The 17,166-nt window shown below is 40.6% G+C and overlaps 1 protein-coding gene across 1 annotated transcript; it reads left to right on the top strand.

Moving 5' to 3' along the window:
• The first annotated feature begins 1 nt into the window (after position 1).
• On the top strand, positions 2-16,446 carry Prr11 (proline rich 11). Its single transcript, XM_048367100.1, is given in 11 exon segments — positions 2-120; positions 6,843-6,975; positions 7,434-7,584; positions 8,267-8,389; positions 9,680-9,847; positions 9,849-9,941; positions 11,368-11,466; positions 12,020-12,132; positions 13,799-13,858; positions 13,948-14,044; positions 16,222-16,446. Coding segments are annotated over 10 exon segments (1,101 nt in total). The 5' UTR covers positions 2-120; positions 6,843-6,847; the 3' UTR covers positions 16,291-16,446.
• Positions 16,447-17,166: the final 720 nt, after the last annotated feature.

Genomic DNA, 17,166 nt, shown 5'->3' with positions numbered 1-17,166 from the left:
CATGTGAGGACCGGGACTATGATTGGTCCCTCCATGACAAGGACTTAATTTTGAATTTTTCTTTATGGCGTGGAAGAGGCTACTCCCCGGACTCCATCTAATCTTCAGGCTTTTAGACTAGTAAGTGCAGAGATGATTCTTTGTTACCTGGGGCTCGCGTGGTCTGTAGCTGGACTTGTTAGCTGCTCGAAGCCTGATGGCTTAAGATGGGGGTCTCTGGTTTGGGCTTGGTTGGAGAGTAGGTGGGGCAGAAAGCGGGATGTTTGGAACTATAGAGGTGCTACGCCTAGCTCCGTCCAAACGATACTTTTATTTAATTGACAAGCCCCAAAATATGTTTTGGAAAAAAGCATCTTGCCTTTCCTTTCAGTCCTTCTTTCCTTGCTATAAAAATAGGTCCACAGATTAGGGGCATTACCATCACTTAGTAGCTTGTTCTAATCAAACTTAGTGAATGCATCTTAATGAGATACCCTCCTCTGTAATTCTTATACACATTTAAGTTTTTTGAACTGGAGTATTACAGTGTTCCTTGGTTAGACATTTTGTGTTCTGTGACAAGTTTGGGGGTTTGGGACTTGGGAGTTGTATGTGTTTACCGGCCCTGAGTCTTGAACTTGGTTGGGGCTTGAGTGATGTCCCCGAGCTTTTCTGCTCAAGGCTAGCGCTGTATCACTTGAGCTACAGCCCCACTTCCAGCTCTTGGGCTTTCCTTCCTCGGGCTGCCTTGGAACTGCAATTGGAAGATCTCAGCCTCTTGAGTAGCTAGGATTACAGGTGAGAACCACTAGCACCCCCAAATTATCAGGTTTTTTCTTTTTTTAAGTATGTCCTTATTGCATACCCGTGCTTCTCTTTTGAGAAACAAAATAAAGAATAGCATTCAGAGCAACAGAAAATGTAAAATTAAATAAATACAAGCAAATGCTAATCATTGTGCTGTGATGGCTAATGGAAACTGAATTTACTGAAGGAGATTTAAGGGTGTTTAAGAGACCTCCATAAAAAAAAATTTGTTTTAGAAAGCTGGTAGTGAAATACAACTGTCATTTTCGTTCCTACCACAAATTTGGAAGCTCCCTTGACCAAAGAACTTGTATGTGTCTGTGTGTGGCACGCACACACACTCGTGTACATGCCAGAGTACTTAGGTTTGAATTCAGTGCCAAGGTGTTGTTCCTTAGTATTTTTTGTTTTTACTCAAGGCTGGTGTTCTGTCACTTGAGCCACAGCTCCACTTACAGCCTTTTGCTGAGTAATTGGAGATAGTAGCCTCACAGATCTTCTTTCCCCAGCTAGCTTTAAACTCCAGTCTTCAGATCTCAGCCTCCTGAATAGCTAGTATTACAAGCATGGGCCACCAATCCTTGGCCCAAAGAACTTTTCATATAAAAGCAGGTAGAGTTTTAACAGAAGCAGCTGTGCCTGCAGAAGACTGCATTTCTCACTCTTACTTATTGCTTCTTCCTGCTTCAAAAATTTAGACCTTGTCCTTTCACCATATGATATGATATGAAGCATGGTATGATTTGAAGAACTGAAAAACCTTCCTAATCAAGAGATTTCTAGCATTTTATTGTATTACGGCATCTTTCTTAATAAAAGAGAATACACTTGGTGGTGAACATCTAAAAGGAATGATTTTTGCATTTGCTTATTGGATGAAACATAATTTAATGTTTTCCATGTTCTAGCTGCTGGGAAAATGAAAATGAATAAAATTTATCCTATCCTTTGAAAACATCATGGTCCAAGAGGTTGTAAACATGGAAACAAAAATTGTAATGTAGGGGCTGGGGATATGGCCTAGTGGCAAGAGAGCTTGCCTCGTATACATGAGGCCCTGGGTTCGATTCCCCAGCACCACATATACAGAAAACGGCCAGAAGTGGCGCTGTGGCTCAAGTGGCAGAGTGCTAGCCTTGAGCAAAAGGAAGCCAGGGACAGTGCTCAGGCCCTGAGTTCAAGGCCCAGGACTGGCCAAAAAAAAAAATTGTAATGTAATGTATTAATGTATTAAATTTTACAATAAAGTCATGTATAAAGTGTTAGGGATATAAATAGTGTAAATTCCATAGGGTCAACATTATGTTGCTCTTGTTCAGGATTGTATTTCATCACCTAACATAATATCTGATGAGTTTTAAACATTCAGTTAGTATCTGTAAAGTAAAAGTAATGGTCCTGGGGCTTGAACTAAGGGCCTGAACACTGTCCCTGGCTTCTTTTTGCTCAAGGCTAGCACTCTGCCACTTGAGCCACAGCACCACTTCTGGCTTTTTCTATATACGTGGTGCTGAGGAATCGAACCCAGGGCTTTATGTATATGAGGCAAGCACTCTACTACTAGGCCATATTCCCAGCCTAAAAGTAACAATCTTAAAGGCTAGGTGTAAGCTAGGTGTTTCAAGCCACCAGCTGAGATCTGAAGATTGTGGTTCAAAGCCAGCGTGGATAAGAAAGTTTGTGAGATTCATCTCCAATTAAGCATAAAAAAAAAAAAAGCTGGATGTGGAACTGTGGTTCAAGTTATAGTAGTGCTAGCTTTAAGCAATGAAAGCTCAGGGACAGCACCCAGGTCCTGAGTTCAAGCCTCAGGACTGACTCAAAAAAAAAAGCTAAGTATAAGATAACCTTAAGGAAAATACCTCCAAGAGGATGAGAGGCTGATAACACTGTAGAAAGTATTTGATATTTGGGGCTGGGAATATAGCCTAGTGGCAAGAGTGCTTGCCTCATAAACATGAAGCCCTGGTTCAATTCTCCAGCACCACATATACAGAAATTGGCCAGGAGTGGCCCTGTGGTTCAAGTGGCAGAATGTTAGCCTTGAGAAAAAAAAAAAAAAAGAAGCCAGGGACAGTGCTCAGGCCTTGAGTCCAAGCCCCTGGACTGGCAAAAAAAAAAAAGAAGAAGAAAGAAAGTATTTGATATTTGGTACATTTGAAGTACAAATTACTAGTTAAAGCAGAAGAGATAACTGCAAAGAGCCATAGGAGCTTAGTTTTGAATAGCTTTGGAAAGTATACAGAGGATTTTGTGTGTGTGTGTGTGTGTGTGTGTGTGTGCTGGGGATCAAACACAGGGCCTTGCACATGCTAGACAAATGCTTTTTTTAGGAGGGGGGATCAGTTGTGGGGTTTGAACTCAGGACCTCGGCACTGTCCCTGAGTTTCTTGCTCAAGGCTAGAGCTATACCACTTTGAGCTACAGCACCACTTCCGGTTTTCTGGTGGTTAATTGGTGATGAGTCTAATGGACTTTCCTACAGGGGCTGGCTTGGAACTGTGATCCTCATATCTCAGTCGTCTGAGTAGTTAGAATTATAGGCATGAGACACTGGTGCCCTGTAGACAAATGCTTTACTACTGACCTATATGCCTACCCGACCTCAGTTGTTAAAGAAAAAAAAGGTTGTAATTGTGCAAACATAGTAAGGAAGACTTCATTCAAGGCCATTGCAGTAGGTATAGGGACCATTGCAGTGGGATTTTGCAGTAGGTGGGAGAGATTGGGATCAACTCCAAATACAGCTTTCTACCACAAATAGAAATGTATACATGATGAGCAAGGTTAGTAGATTGAAAATTACTAAAAGGTAACATTAGATCAAAGGGGAGTCTGCTTGAACTGACTAAATGGCATTCTTGCTGGAAACAGGCCAGGCCAGAGTGATGAGTGATGAGATATTACAAGGCCCCTGGCCAGCATCTTGGTGTAACATATCTAAACTAATGCAAAAGAGACACTGTTTCAACACATCTTGCCTTTGCCTCTCCCTACTTCCATTTCTGTAACCTTCCTATGATGCTGGGGAGCGGCTTTGTACCGCACAATCCCTAGATTCAGACTACCTAGACAGGATGGAAGACAGTGTGGTAGCACTCTTTGAGCAAGATACTTCTCTTCTGGATAAATTTCTTCACATTTACCCTCCATTGTCCTGGACTGCATTGGTTGAATTCCAGAGACAGAAGGCAACAAGCATTGACAGTGAAGCTGTTACACTAGCAGGCATTGCCTACTATTGAGTTGCAACACTAGTAGGCATTGTTGCTGAGCTGCAGGCATGCCTGCTAGGCCCACAACTAGCAGAAAAAACCATCCTTATCAGCAGGATGAGGAACCTGAAAAGATATTGGGGTTGGGATTGTTCAGATGAATTTAGAACTTTCAGAAGCCTGTCCCAAGTGTGATCAACACAGAATATTTTTCAAAATTAATCCAAAAAGTTTAAGTCGAGAGTTTAGCTTCTTTTCGGGAGGTACTAGAGCTTAAACTCCAGTCCCTTCTTGCTAGGCAAGTAGGCTACCACTTGAGTTATGCTTCTAATCCTATCCAGCTTCTTTTCAAAATCTATTTTAATAATTTAAGAGGTGATAATATGGGGGGGGGGGGCAGAAGATTGGAAATGTATGTCAGTTTGACCTATAGCAAAAGACATCAAGGAAAGAAGCAGAGAGAAGCCAAGAAAGTGGAGATTTCGGTGGAAGTCTTACTCTTTGTCTAATAGTATACTTTGTGCTTTGGAAAAGATTTCCAAGCCAGGCCTTCCCGCTCACTCCTGAAATCCTAACTACTCAGAGGACTAAGCTCTAAGGGTTGTGGTTTGAAGCCAGCTCTGTCAGGAAAGTCCATGAGACTCTAATCTCCAGTTAACCCCTGGAAAACTAGAAGTGGTGCACAGTGGCCCGGAAAGTCTGTGAGATTCTTATCTCCAATTAAACATCAAAAAGTAGAGCTGTGGCTCAAGTGGTACAGCACAAGCCCTGAGTTCCAACCCCAGGACTTGGCAATACTTAATTAATTAATTATTAAATAATAAAGGAGAGGAGGGAAGATAGAGAAGGGGGAAAGGGAGGAAGGAGCATTATGATAATTAGTCCAATAAGATTCTGTCAAGCGCTCTTCTGGAAGGGCTATTGATATAAGCATGATCATCCTTACCCAATAGCCTCTCCAACTACAATGCTGTTGGAACCAAGACACTTTTCACTCACAGCAGGGTCAGTGGAATCTGAGAACTGAGCAAGCATAGAGCTGCATAACAAGTGCTGTACGATTACTGAGTAAAGGCAAGTGGAATGAATAGGTATTTTGAAGGACAATTGTTTCTATTCAAATCTAAGTTTGAATGGCAGGAGGCCAAAGCCTTAAAACCATTTCAGTTTCTTCTAAGTGAATAGCAACATTTTTGTTCCACAGGTAGCAACAACTAAAACTACCAAAGCCCTTCTGGTACTTCAGATTTGATTTTCCATATAAAAGGGTATATACTAGGTAGTATTTTAAGATATGTTTTAAGTATATACTAGATAATATTTTAAGGTTATTATATATGAGATAATATTTTAAGATGCTTCAAAATAAATGTCTTTAAGCACTGACATCTTAGATTTGAGGATAAATTGTTATTTTATTATATAATGCTTATTTAAGCTACTGTAGTCACATAGAAATATTAGAAATAACATAGCTTTTGTTGTCCCATAGTTTATTGGAAATAGCATGGTCTTTGAAGATTTATAGATGTGGGCTTTTAATACTGTATTACATTCAATTGGCCAGTCCTTCTAATCTTTCTGATTATTCTCATGTAAAAATGAGAATAAAAATCCTCATTGTCGGGGATAATACCTTTCCTGTTAGTGAAGATTTATTTAGAAAATGTGTAGAAAGTACCTAAGAAAGGAATTCGATGATAGTATTTTTTCCTCCTTCCTCTCCCAACTCTGCCCATCTTAGTTGTTTCTCATTAGTTGCTGATACAGAAACACCTTATTTTATTTCATTTCATTTTTTAATGCCAGTCCTGGGGGTTGAACTTAAGGCCTGGGTGCAGTCCCTAAGCTTTTTTTGCTCAAGGCTAGCACTCTACCATTGAGCCACAGCTCTGCTTCCAGCTTTTTGGTGTTTATTGATGTTTAATTGGAGATAAGAATCTCACAGAATTTCCTAATTAGCCATAATTCTCAGATGTGGGTAGCTAGGATCATAGGTGTGAGCCACTGGAGCCCAGCCTCTCTTCTGGATCTTTGCAGTTTAAATGGAGATGAGTCTTTTTGGATTTGTCTTCCCAGGCTGGCTTCAAACTTGGATCCTCAGATCTCAGACTCTTGAGTAGCTAGCTATGTTTAGGCGTGAGTCACAGGCACCTGGCTTCCCTTGTATGTATGTGTATATGTATGTATGTATGTATGTATGTATGTATGTATTTATGGTTTTTTGCCAGTCCTAGGGCTTGAACTCATGGCCTGAACACTGTCCCTGGCTTCTTTTTGATCAAGGCTAGCACTGTACCACTTGAGCCACAGTGCCACTTCTGGCTTTTTCTGTGTATGGTGCTGAGGAATCGAACCCAGGGCTTCATGTATGCTAGGCAAGCACTCTAGGCCACATTAGGCCACATTCCCAGCCCCCTCCTACACATAGTTTTAATCTAGGTCTTCATCTTCTTCTACTTTAGGGACCTTTAAGATACTGGAATCTACTTATTTCATTGGGGTTGTTTGTTTGTTTGAGATAGGATCTTGCCTGTGGCCCAGGCTGGCCTCAAACCTATAATCCCATTTCCTCTGTCTCCCAAATACTAGGATTACAGATCTCTGTCATCACACCTAAGTAAACTTATTTCTTAACCTAAGTGGTAGAAGAAATGAAAGGAAGTAAAATAAGCATAATTCTTTTGTTTTTAAACAGCCAAGATGATGGTTACAAATGTGTGTGAAGGTTATTGTATAGTAATTCATTGAACTACATACTTAAGGTTTATGCAACTTATATGTTTATATGTGTGTGTTATGCTCCAATTTAGATAATATGTTTTAAAAAATTCTCCACAGAAATCATGCCCAAGTACAAACAGCGAAGAAGAAAGCTAAAAGCCAAAGCCAAAAGATTATTCAAAAAGAAAGAAGCCTCTTACTTCCATTCCAAGCTACTTACATCTCCCTCTCCACCAACTTCATCAGAAAAGTAAGCAAGGAACCATCTGGTACAGAGGAAATATTATACTTATTTATTTGTTTGTTTTTCTCTTTCTTCCCCCATAAGATCTAAACTCCATAAAGCAAGGTATTTAGTTGTTGTTGATTTCTGTCATTCTCTACAGAATCTGTTTTTTAAAAAAAATAGTTTGTTGAATTAGTCCCTGCATTCTAGAATTTAACAAACTGTTTGGCATTAGAAAGCCTCAAGTCACACTACAAGGCCATATTCTTGGGGCTAAAGTGCAGTTCAATGGTAGAATGTGTGCTTAGCAGCCTAGCAGCTGCCTGCGGCACCCCACCCCCCACCCCCTTCAATTCCCAGCACCAAAAAAAAAGTAAAAATAAATAAAACCAGCTTGTAATTCAATTTGAGGCTACTATTCTGACTCAGGGTTTATTGTTATTGCTTTTTTAAATTATTATTTGTTTTGGTTTTTCCTACAGAGTAGTTACTTCTTCAATAGACATACCTCAAAGTAGAAACTGGCTGAATCTATCCTGCAACTTCAAGTTTCCCAATATAAAAGATGCAACCAAACTTTGGACAAATAAAGCATGGTATCTATATAGTTGGTGCCAAAGCTGCATAGCCCAGGTATGGGTTTGACATTCCTGCTTTTAGCAGTGTGATTTTTTTTTTTGTAATATACTTGATATTTCTGCTCATATGTTAATGTGCTTAAATCAGCACACTACCACATTATACTTGGATAAAATTAGTTTATGGAATTACATCTGCTTTTGCAAGACATTTATCAGGGGGCTGGGTGTTAGGTTTTTAAAGTAGGTAACCGGTAACTGCCTCCAGGTCTGCAGGTTACCCAGGTAACTGGGTGGAGACTTAATGAGGTGGGGACATCTGCATGTAGCCCTCAGGGAGAGGACCTAACATTGGGGATATGGCCTAGTGGCAAGAGTGCTTGCCTCCTATACATGAGGCCCTGGGTTCATTTCCCCAGCACCACATATACAGAAAATGGCCAGAAGTGGCGCTGTGGCTCAAGTGGCAGAGTGCTAGCCTTGAGCAAAGAGAAGCCAGGGACAGTGCTCAGGCCCTGAGTCCAAGCCCCAGGACTGGCAAAAAAAAAAAAAAAAAAAGACGTTTATCAGGCCAAGTGTGGCAGGGCTTATCTATGATCTTGGCCTTTGGAAGGGGGAGATAAGAGGATAGAGAGTTTAAGGGCAGTCTGAGCTCTACAAATCATTAAACTGCTTTCTTCTCTTCTTTGCCATACTGCTGATAGAGGTCAGACCTTTTTATTATTTGTGACTTTCAGAGTTTAGAAGTACTGAAAGATACCATCTTCCCATCTCGAATCTACCACCGAGAACTTCACAGTCTGAAACAACAGTTATGCATTTTGGAAAATGAGTTATGTAAGCTTCAAGAAACAATGAAGGTTGGTATTAACTTAATTAAAACCAAATCTAGAACTAGATAAGGAGAGATCCTATCTAAAAAGACAATGGCAATATGGAAAATATTCTGGACCTGAGTTCTGTTATTGTCTCAAACATCAGGCAGAAAAAGCCTAATGGGGTACTAAGGAAGAAGGCAAAATTGTACATTGGTATACAGTCTTTGCCACATACAAAAACAAAACAACAAAACAGAAATGCCTGCACCTTCATTGTGTTCTTATGTTATCTTTCCTCTTTGTGAGCACATCCCTGATGTCATTTCCTCTTATAAGAATGCCAATCAGGGGCTGGGAAGGTGGCTTAGTGGTAGAGTGCTTGCCTAGCATGCATGAAGCCCTGGGTTCGATTCCTGAGTACCACATAGACAGAAAAAGCCAGAAGTGGCGCTGTGGCTCACGTGGTAGAGTGCTAGCCTTGAGCAAAAAGAAGCTCAGGGACAGTGCTCAAGCCCTGAGTTCAAGTCCCAGGACTGGCAAAAAAAAAAGAATGCCAAACAGATTGGATTAGGACTAACCCCTAATGACCTCATTTTAACTGAATCACATATGTAAAGGCCTATTTCCAAATACATTTTGAGATACTAGGGCTGAGAATATGGCCTCGTAGTAAAGCATTCACCTCGTATACATGAAGCCCTGGGTTCAATTCCTCAGCACCACATATATAGAAAAAGCCGGAAGTGGTGCTGTGGCTCAAGTGGTAGAGTGCTAGCCTTGAGCAAAAAGAAGCCAGGGACAGTGCTCAGGCCCTGAGTTCAAGCCCCAGGAATGGCAAAAAAAAACCCAAACAAAACAAACATTTTGAGGTACTAGATGTTAAGACCTAATTCAGCCTCTAATTCATCCTTTTATCAGTACCTTGAATGTTCTAAACCCTAGGCTGATTAATTAATGATTCCTCTGGGAATAGCTAACCCCCACTCAATCCATCTTCAACTCCCTTTACCTCTAAACCTCCATTTGTTTTCTTGGTCATGCTTGAATATCACTCTAGCTGTTTATGGACAGAACACACTTCTTTGCTCTTACTCGAGAGTTTGGTTTGGTTTTGGTTTTGTGTGTTTATGCTTATCTGCTGAAGGCAGATAGTACTCACATTGTACTCAATGCCTAGTATGCAGCATATACAAGGAACAAAAGAATGGCTAAATGAATGAACAAAATGAAGGAAGTTGTGATATTCTATATATGCTAGGCATTGTTTTGACAACTTCTATCCATAAGAACAAAGTTAACCTGCTATTTATGTGCCACATGTTATGTTTCCAGACTGTGTCAGAAAATTCTTGTCCAGGCCATTGTCAAAAGTGTCACATGAGTGGTACACTCACAAAAGTTCCTGCCTGTGTTCCAACTGCTGATGGAGAATCCCAAGCTGAACTCCCTCCCCCAGTGCCCAAGCCAGCTAGCCATCTTCCTCCCCCTCCCCTTCCTCCTCCCCCCCCCACCTCCACCTCCTCCTCTTCCTCCTCCTCCACCACCACTGGCTCCTTTGCTGCTCAGAAAGTCTGCTGCTACTAAAACTCTTCAGGTAAGAAAGAATTAGACAATGATATGTTTGGGTCAGCATGTATGATAGGAGAAAAGCCAAATGACCTTTTAAGGCTGGGTAGGGGCTGGGGATATGGCCTAGTGGCAAGAGTGCTGCTTCCCTTTTAAGGCTGGGCTAAAGTCTTACCTAGGAAGGCTATATTTTGTTTTGATTCTACATCTTAATGATATTCATTGTGATTTCATTTTTAATTTCTTTTTCTTTTCGATATAGAGGTCTCAGTGTTACCTACTGAGTAGCTAGAAACTCTGATAAAGCATGGTCACTACTACATATCATAAAGCAAGTACAAGGTCCAATTCTTGTATTTAAAAACACAAACACTGTCTACAGAGAATCTATAAACAGTAGATTTAGAAATGAAAGCTATGCTGGGTACTGGTGGTTCACACCTTTAGTTCTAGCTTCTCAGGAGACTGAAATCTGAGGATTGCAGTTCAAAGCCAGCCAGGGCAGGAAAGTCCCTGAGACTCTTAGAGATAATTATCTCGTTAGCCACCAGAAAGCCAGAAGTGGAACTGTGGCTTAAAGTGGTAGAATGATAGCCTTGAGCAAAAAGAGCTCAAGGACAGTGCCCAGGCCATGAGTTCAAGCCCCACAACCAACAACAAAAATTTTTTTTTAAGATAAATGAATAAAAACCTATAAAGTAGAAAGTTCCTATTGGCTTTTCAGAGTACCTTTTTACTAAGAGGTAAACCACTGTAGTAAGCCAAATTAAGAACAGAAAATTACTCAGTAAAAAGAGCCACAACATAGTTTATTCATGCCTATAATCCCAGCCACAAAGGAGACATATATAGGAAGATATTGAAGGAGATAAGTTTAAGGCCTGCCAAGGCAAAAACATGGTGAGAACCTATCTGAGAAATAAACTGAAAGCATAAGGACTGTTGGGAGCTGGTGGCTCATGTCCGTAATCCTATCTACTCAAGAGGATGAGAACTGAAGATTGAGGTTCAAAGCCCTTCTGGGCAGGAAAGTCTGTGAGACTTATCTCTTAACTTATCCAATTGAGCACCCCAAAAACAGAAGTGCTGTTGTGATTCAAAGTGGTGGAGAACTAGCCTTGAGCAAAAAACAGCTCAACAACAGTGCTCAAGTCCTGAATTCAAGCCCCATGACCAAAAAAATGAGGGGGGAAAAAAAAAGCAAAATGATTATCGGTATAGCTCAAGCTGTAGAGCACTTTGCTAGAAAGGGCAAGGCACTGAATTCAATCCCAGTACATATGTATGTATGTATATGTATATATTTTTTTAATTTTGTGCCAGTTGAACTATATAATACCTTCACTTCTGGCTTTTTGCTAGATAATTAGAAAGATGCTGAATTTTTAATAACTAGATTTGCATTTCCCTAGATGTCCTGATCCCAATTTGAATTCTAACCTCTCTATTTTAAGGCTGGACCGTTAAAAAAAGAAGGACCCATGCACATAACAGTTAAAGATCTACTGACTGTGAAATTAAAGAAGACTCAGAATACTGATGAAAGGAGGAAGGTAAGATGTCACTGACCATAGACACAGTCATTCTGGTTTAACCTGGTTGTTCCTTTATGGAAAGCGCACACTACTTATATAGAAATAATTCCAAGATCAATATCTGATGTTTCATTATAGTGGTTTTGTATCTCCTCAACAAAATGTATCGATCCAAAAATTAGTCAGGGGGCTGGGAATATGGCCTAGTGGCAAGAGTGCTTGACTTGTATACATGAAGACCTGGGTTCGATTCCCCAGCACCACATATATAGAAAACGGCCAGAAGTGGCGCTGTGGCTCAAGTGGCAGAGTGCTAGCCTTGAGCAAAAAGAAGCCAGGGACAGTGCTCAGGTCCTGAGTCCAAGGCCCAGGACTGGCAAAAATAAATAAATAAATTAGTCAGTAAGGCAGTTTTATTTACCAACCACTACTTAATCTAAGGAGGTGGAAGTTTTGAAAATAGAAATTGAGTAGAGGAGTGGGTATGTCAGCACTCATGTTTACTGATTTAGCATGTTTATCTTTTGAATATTTTATATGTTTTTAATAATGTCTTATTTTGTAATTGAAGCTTATACCATCACCAGAGGAATGGAATCCACTAGTTACTGTCACTGACCTGCAACGTGTTACACTGAAGCCTAACCCCAAAGTGTTATCAGCACGAGTTACAAATGTCTTAATGTAAGGAACTGCCAGTATTTATGATACTCTCATGCTATTTTTTCCTTCCTCCCTCTCTCCTTTTCTTTTCCTTTCTTTCCTTCTTTCCATCCTTCTTTCTTCCTCCCCTTCCTCCCTCCCTCTCTCCCTCCCTCCCTCCCTCCCTCCTCCGTCTCTCCCTTCCCTTCCCTCCCCCTCCCCCTCCCCTTCCCCTTCCCCTTCCCTTTCCCTTTCCTTTCTTTCCTATGTAATGCTAGGGATCAAATTCAGAGCCTTGTACATGCTAGACTAGCAGTCTGCCACTGAGCTATAAACCTAACCTAGGTTTGTTTAGATTGGTTCTTGCTGGGCGCTGGTGGCTCAGGCCTGTAATCCTTGCTACTCAAGAGTCTAAGATTTGAGGATCTCTGTTCAAAGCCAGCCCAGGTAGAAAAGTCCCCAAGAAACTCTTATCTCCAATTAACCACTCAAAAACAGGAAGTGGTGCGCCGTGGCTCAAGTGGTAGAATGCTAGCCTTGAGCAAAAATTGGCTCAGGAATAGCGCCTAGGACCCGAGTTCAAGCCCCACAACCAACAACAACAACAACAACAAAGGTAGATAGGTTCTTGTTGAGTAAACTAAGCTGACCTTTGAACTACTCTGTAAACCAGACTGGCCACAACTCTCAACCTATCTGCCACCTCCATTTCCAGTACATAATGCCGAGATTACAGGATTACAACTGTGCTCCACCAGGTCTAGCTGAAGTGCTTCTCAACCTCCTGCCCACCCCCCACCTGCCTACAGCACTGGGCCTTGACATTTAAGACAAAGGCTCTACTACTTGATCCTTACCCCTCCTATTGCTCTACAGATGTTTTGTATTGGAGGAGGGGGTATTGTATTCTAAGGCTTGAACTCAGGGTGCTGTCCCTGAGCTTTTTGTGCTTAAGGCTAATGCTCTACCACTTGAGCCAATATATTCATTTCTGATTTTTGGTGGTTAATTGGAAATAAGAGTCTCATAGACTTTCCTGTCTTGGTTGGCTTTGAACTCTGATCCTCAGATCGCAACCCGAGTAGCTAGGATTACAGACACAAACCTCTATGCCTGGTGTATAGCCTCTTTTTTTTTTTTACTTAAAGAATTTATTATCTCTTCCAGTGAGTACAACGGTAACTTAGATACAGGATTAGTTTTTGTTAGTGGCTTAACAATTTAACAAGTCCCCTAGTTCTTTCCTCTTCGTGCCTTCCAGCTACAGTGTATCTTGCTTATGCTTTAGATTAATCGATTTAGGCGAATGATGACTGCTGTAGTCATTTTATGTGTGTACAGTAGAATAACCATCTTTCCTTTTTTTTTTTTTGTAAGAAAAGACCACTTGTTTTCATTTCCTGGAGTTCATTTCGATAAATATTATTTTGTATGATCAGACACACAGATGCATTGTGCTTACTGTTCCTCTCCTAAGAGTATCCTCCTCTGGTCTCACACTGTGTGAATACCTACTTTAGATCTAGCTTCTGCATATGAAAGAAGACATAAGTTGTTTGACTCTCTAAGCTTTCGTACAGCCATTTTAAATGTAACAAATAGAGCTACCTTCTAGAAGGTTGCCTGTAAAAATAACTGCTTTTCCTTAGGAAAAGAGATTTTTTAAAAAATCTAGAAATTTCTAATTTTTATATCTTTATTTTATTAGTACTCCTGGTAAAAACCAGATGGATCTGCGGAAACTGCTTAGGAAAGTTGATGTAGAAAGGTAATACAGTTTCTTATCTTTACGCATTCTAAATCCATTTGAAAAGTAAGCATGAAACACAGCTCCTATTATTTTCAATACCTTATCAGGAGCCCAGGAGGAACCCCTCTTACTAATAAAGAAAATATGGAAACAGGAACTGGACTGACCCCAGTAATGACCCGGGCTTTGAGGAAAAAGTTTCAGGTAAGACTTTAATTGGGGCAGGTATGTAGTATATACCTCAAACGTTTAAGATCAGCATGGTCCAAAAAGAAGAAAGAAAGGAAGGAAGGGAGGGAAGGGATGAAAGAGGGGACAGATGTAGAGGTAGAGGGAGGGAGGGAAGGGAGGGAGGCAGGGAGACAGGCAGGCATCTTCTGCCATCCCTGCTGGAGTACTGGGAACTAAAGGTTCTGGCCTCTATGGCTTTGAATATGATAGCTCCTTCTCCTCTTAGAGCAGAAACACACCAACTCCATGAATACCATTGCCAGCATTTTCCTACCACAACAAGGTCTTCCCTTTATTCCATGCTTAAGAATGCCTTTGATTTCTCTCTTACTTTGGTCCTTCTGGAAAGGCCTCCTTCAAAGGATCCTTCCTCCTCTTAGAATATCAATAGGAGTCAAACTATCCCTACTATCAAATTTCTTGGTGAAATGTTTTCACAAAAACTGAAAGGCAGGGGCAAAGGAAAGAGGCCTCTCTTAGAGAATTAGGCCACTTCCCTTTTTTGTTTAGTATCTTTCTTTTCCCTGCCCTACTTCATAACTAGTACAAAAAGCTGGGAACTATGGAAACCAAAATTATAATAATGCTAAACCCACATATTGAGCAATAACAACAAAAATCACCAATTAAGACCTATGCCATATGTTCTCTATCCAAAGGAGGATATATAATGAAATTTGTTATTAAACCTTAGGCTTTCTTTAACTCTGAAGCAACTATACCTGTTAGGTTTTGTTTCTAGGCACAGATAACAATGATTTAGCCATTATGACTTAATCAAATAGAGACTTGTCATTCTTTTCACTTTTGTGCGCACGCGTGAGCGGTACTGGGGCTTGAACACAGGGCCTGGGTGCTGTCCCTTAGCTTTTTTTTTTGGCCAGTCCTGGGGCTTGGACTCAGGGCCTGAGCACTGTCCCTGGCTTCTTCTTGCTCAAGGCTAGTACTCTGCCACTTGAGCCACAGCGCCACTTCTGGCCATTTTCTGTATATGTGGTGCTGGTGAATCGAACCCAGGGCCTCATGTATATGAGGCAAGCACTCTTGCCACTAGGCCATATCCCTAGCCCTGTCCCTTAGCTTTTTTGCTCAAGGCTAGTACTCTACCACTTCAGCCACAGCTCTACTTCCTGCTTTTTGATGGTGATTAAATGGAGGTAAGAATGTCTTGGATTTGTCTGCCTGAACTAGCTTTGAACCTTGATCCTTAGATGTCAGTCCCCTAAGTAGCAAGGGCAACAGGTGTGAGCTACTAGTACCTGGCTGGTACTGATTTGTTTTTCTTACCTGAATGTTCATTTGGAAAGTAGAAGTCTACAAGTTGTACAGTAGTGTTATTATATTGTCCTTGTGCCTTGTGCTTCCATCCTTAGTGTGAGTTTTAACCTCATGGTCTAGAATGGATTTCCTAAAGTTGTATCCACATCCTAGGAAAAAGAACAAGAAGAGCCAAGGGCCAAAACTAACTAAGTGAATTAACCATGCTACCTCTGATCGTATTACTATTTATAGAGGTCTCATCCAGAAACTTCTGGCTCCATCAGGAAAACTGGGAAAGATAGTTTTTACCATCTAAATGTATAGCCAGACTCCACTGGCTCATGCCTATAACTGTAGCTACTCAGGAGGCTAAGATCTGAGGATCCCAATTTGAAACCAGCCCAGGCAGACAAATCAGAATAACACTTTTTCCACTTAACCAGCACAAAGCTAGAAGTGGAGGTATGGCTCAAGTATACTGGCACCAAAACCAAAACAAAAGAAAACAAAAACAGCAAAATTCTCTTTTTTGTTTGTTTATTTGTTTGTTGTCAGTCGTGAAGCTTGAAAATGCCTAGGCATTTTCCATGAGCTTCTTTTGCTCAAGACTAGTGCTCAAAAAAAAAAAAAAGACTAGTACTCTACCACTTGAGCCAAAGCTCTTATTGTTTTTGGCGGTTCGTTAGAGATAAGGGTCTCATCGACTTTCTTGCCCAGGCTGGCTTTGAACCTCGATCCTCACATCTCAGCCTTCTGAGTAGATAGGATTACAAGTATGAGCCACTGGTGAAGGTTTCTTAATAAGGAAGAATCCTGTTGCTACACATATTATTGTCTAATATGTGTTAATTAATATTATTGTGAATTAATTGTGACTTTTTTTTTAATAGCTGGCTCACCCTAGAAGTCCAACTCAGACTCAACCAGTTTCTACAAGCAGCTTTGACGAACAAAACTGAGGCGGATGGATCTGTCTGATTCCATGTAGTGATCCACAAAATACACAGTTAAAAATCATCCAAATCCTTCTTTATGTTTTTGTGTGCCAGTCCTGGGGCTTGAATTCAGGGCCTGAGAGTTGTCTCTAACCATTTTTTTTGCTCAAGGCTAGTGCTCTACCACTATGCCACAGCTCTACTTCTGTCTTTTTGGTGGTTTATTGGGAATAAGAGTCTCATAGACTTTCCTTACCAGGCTGGCTTTGAACCACACTCCTCAAATCTCAGCCTCCTGAGTAGCAAGGATTACATGTGTGAGCCAAATCCTTTTGTATTATAGTGACATACATACATGCATATATATATGCATATATATATGATTCTATTTGGAGACTCAGTATATCTGGAGCCTTTGTCATACTGTGGTATGAAGTGAGCATTTTGATGTTTTCTAGTTTTCATGATATAATAGACCCACATGGGAAAAATACAGCCTGTGATGTCTGCTCTGGAATTACCCAATTGGGTTAAAGAGGCTATTCATATTTAATTAGATTATTCTAGTTTGTGCTACTCTACGTGCAGTTATGACATTAAGAAAGTAGTAGTCTGGTTCCTATTCATGCTGATTATCTCAGGTAGATGAAAAGTATTTTGGGTTTGTAAAACGTAGTCATTGCTATAAACTTGATGTTTTAAAAAGACACTCTAACTGGTCATAGTGACCTACACCTATAATCCCATAGAGGAAGGTAAAGATAAGAAGATGACAGGTTCACGGTCAACTGAGATTACATCAGGACCTTGTCTCACCAAAAAAAAAAAAAATACATTTTTAAAAATTAATAGGATTTGAACACAAAGTAGTGGATACATCTACTACTCGAGCCATACTCT

Source organism: Perognathus longimembris, chromosome 17 (assembly GCF_023159225.1).
Source record: "Perognathus longimembris pacificus isolate PPM17 chromosome 17, ASM2315922v1, whole genome shotgun sequence".
Lineage (NCBI taxonomy): Eukaryota > Metazoa > Chordata > Mammalia > Rodentia > Heteromyidae > Perognathus > Perognathus longimembris.
Note: the sequence above shows the minus strand (reverse complement) of the source record. Positions and strands in the feature narration are given on the sequence as shown.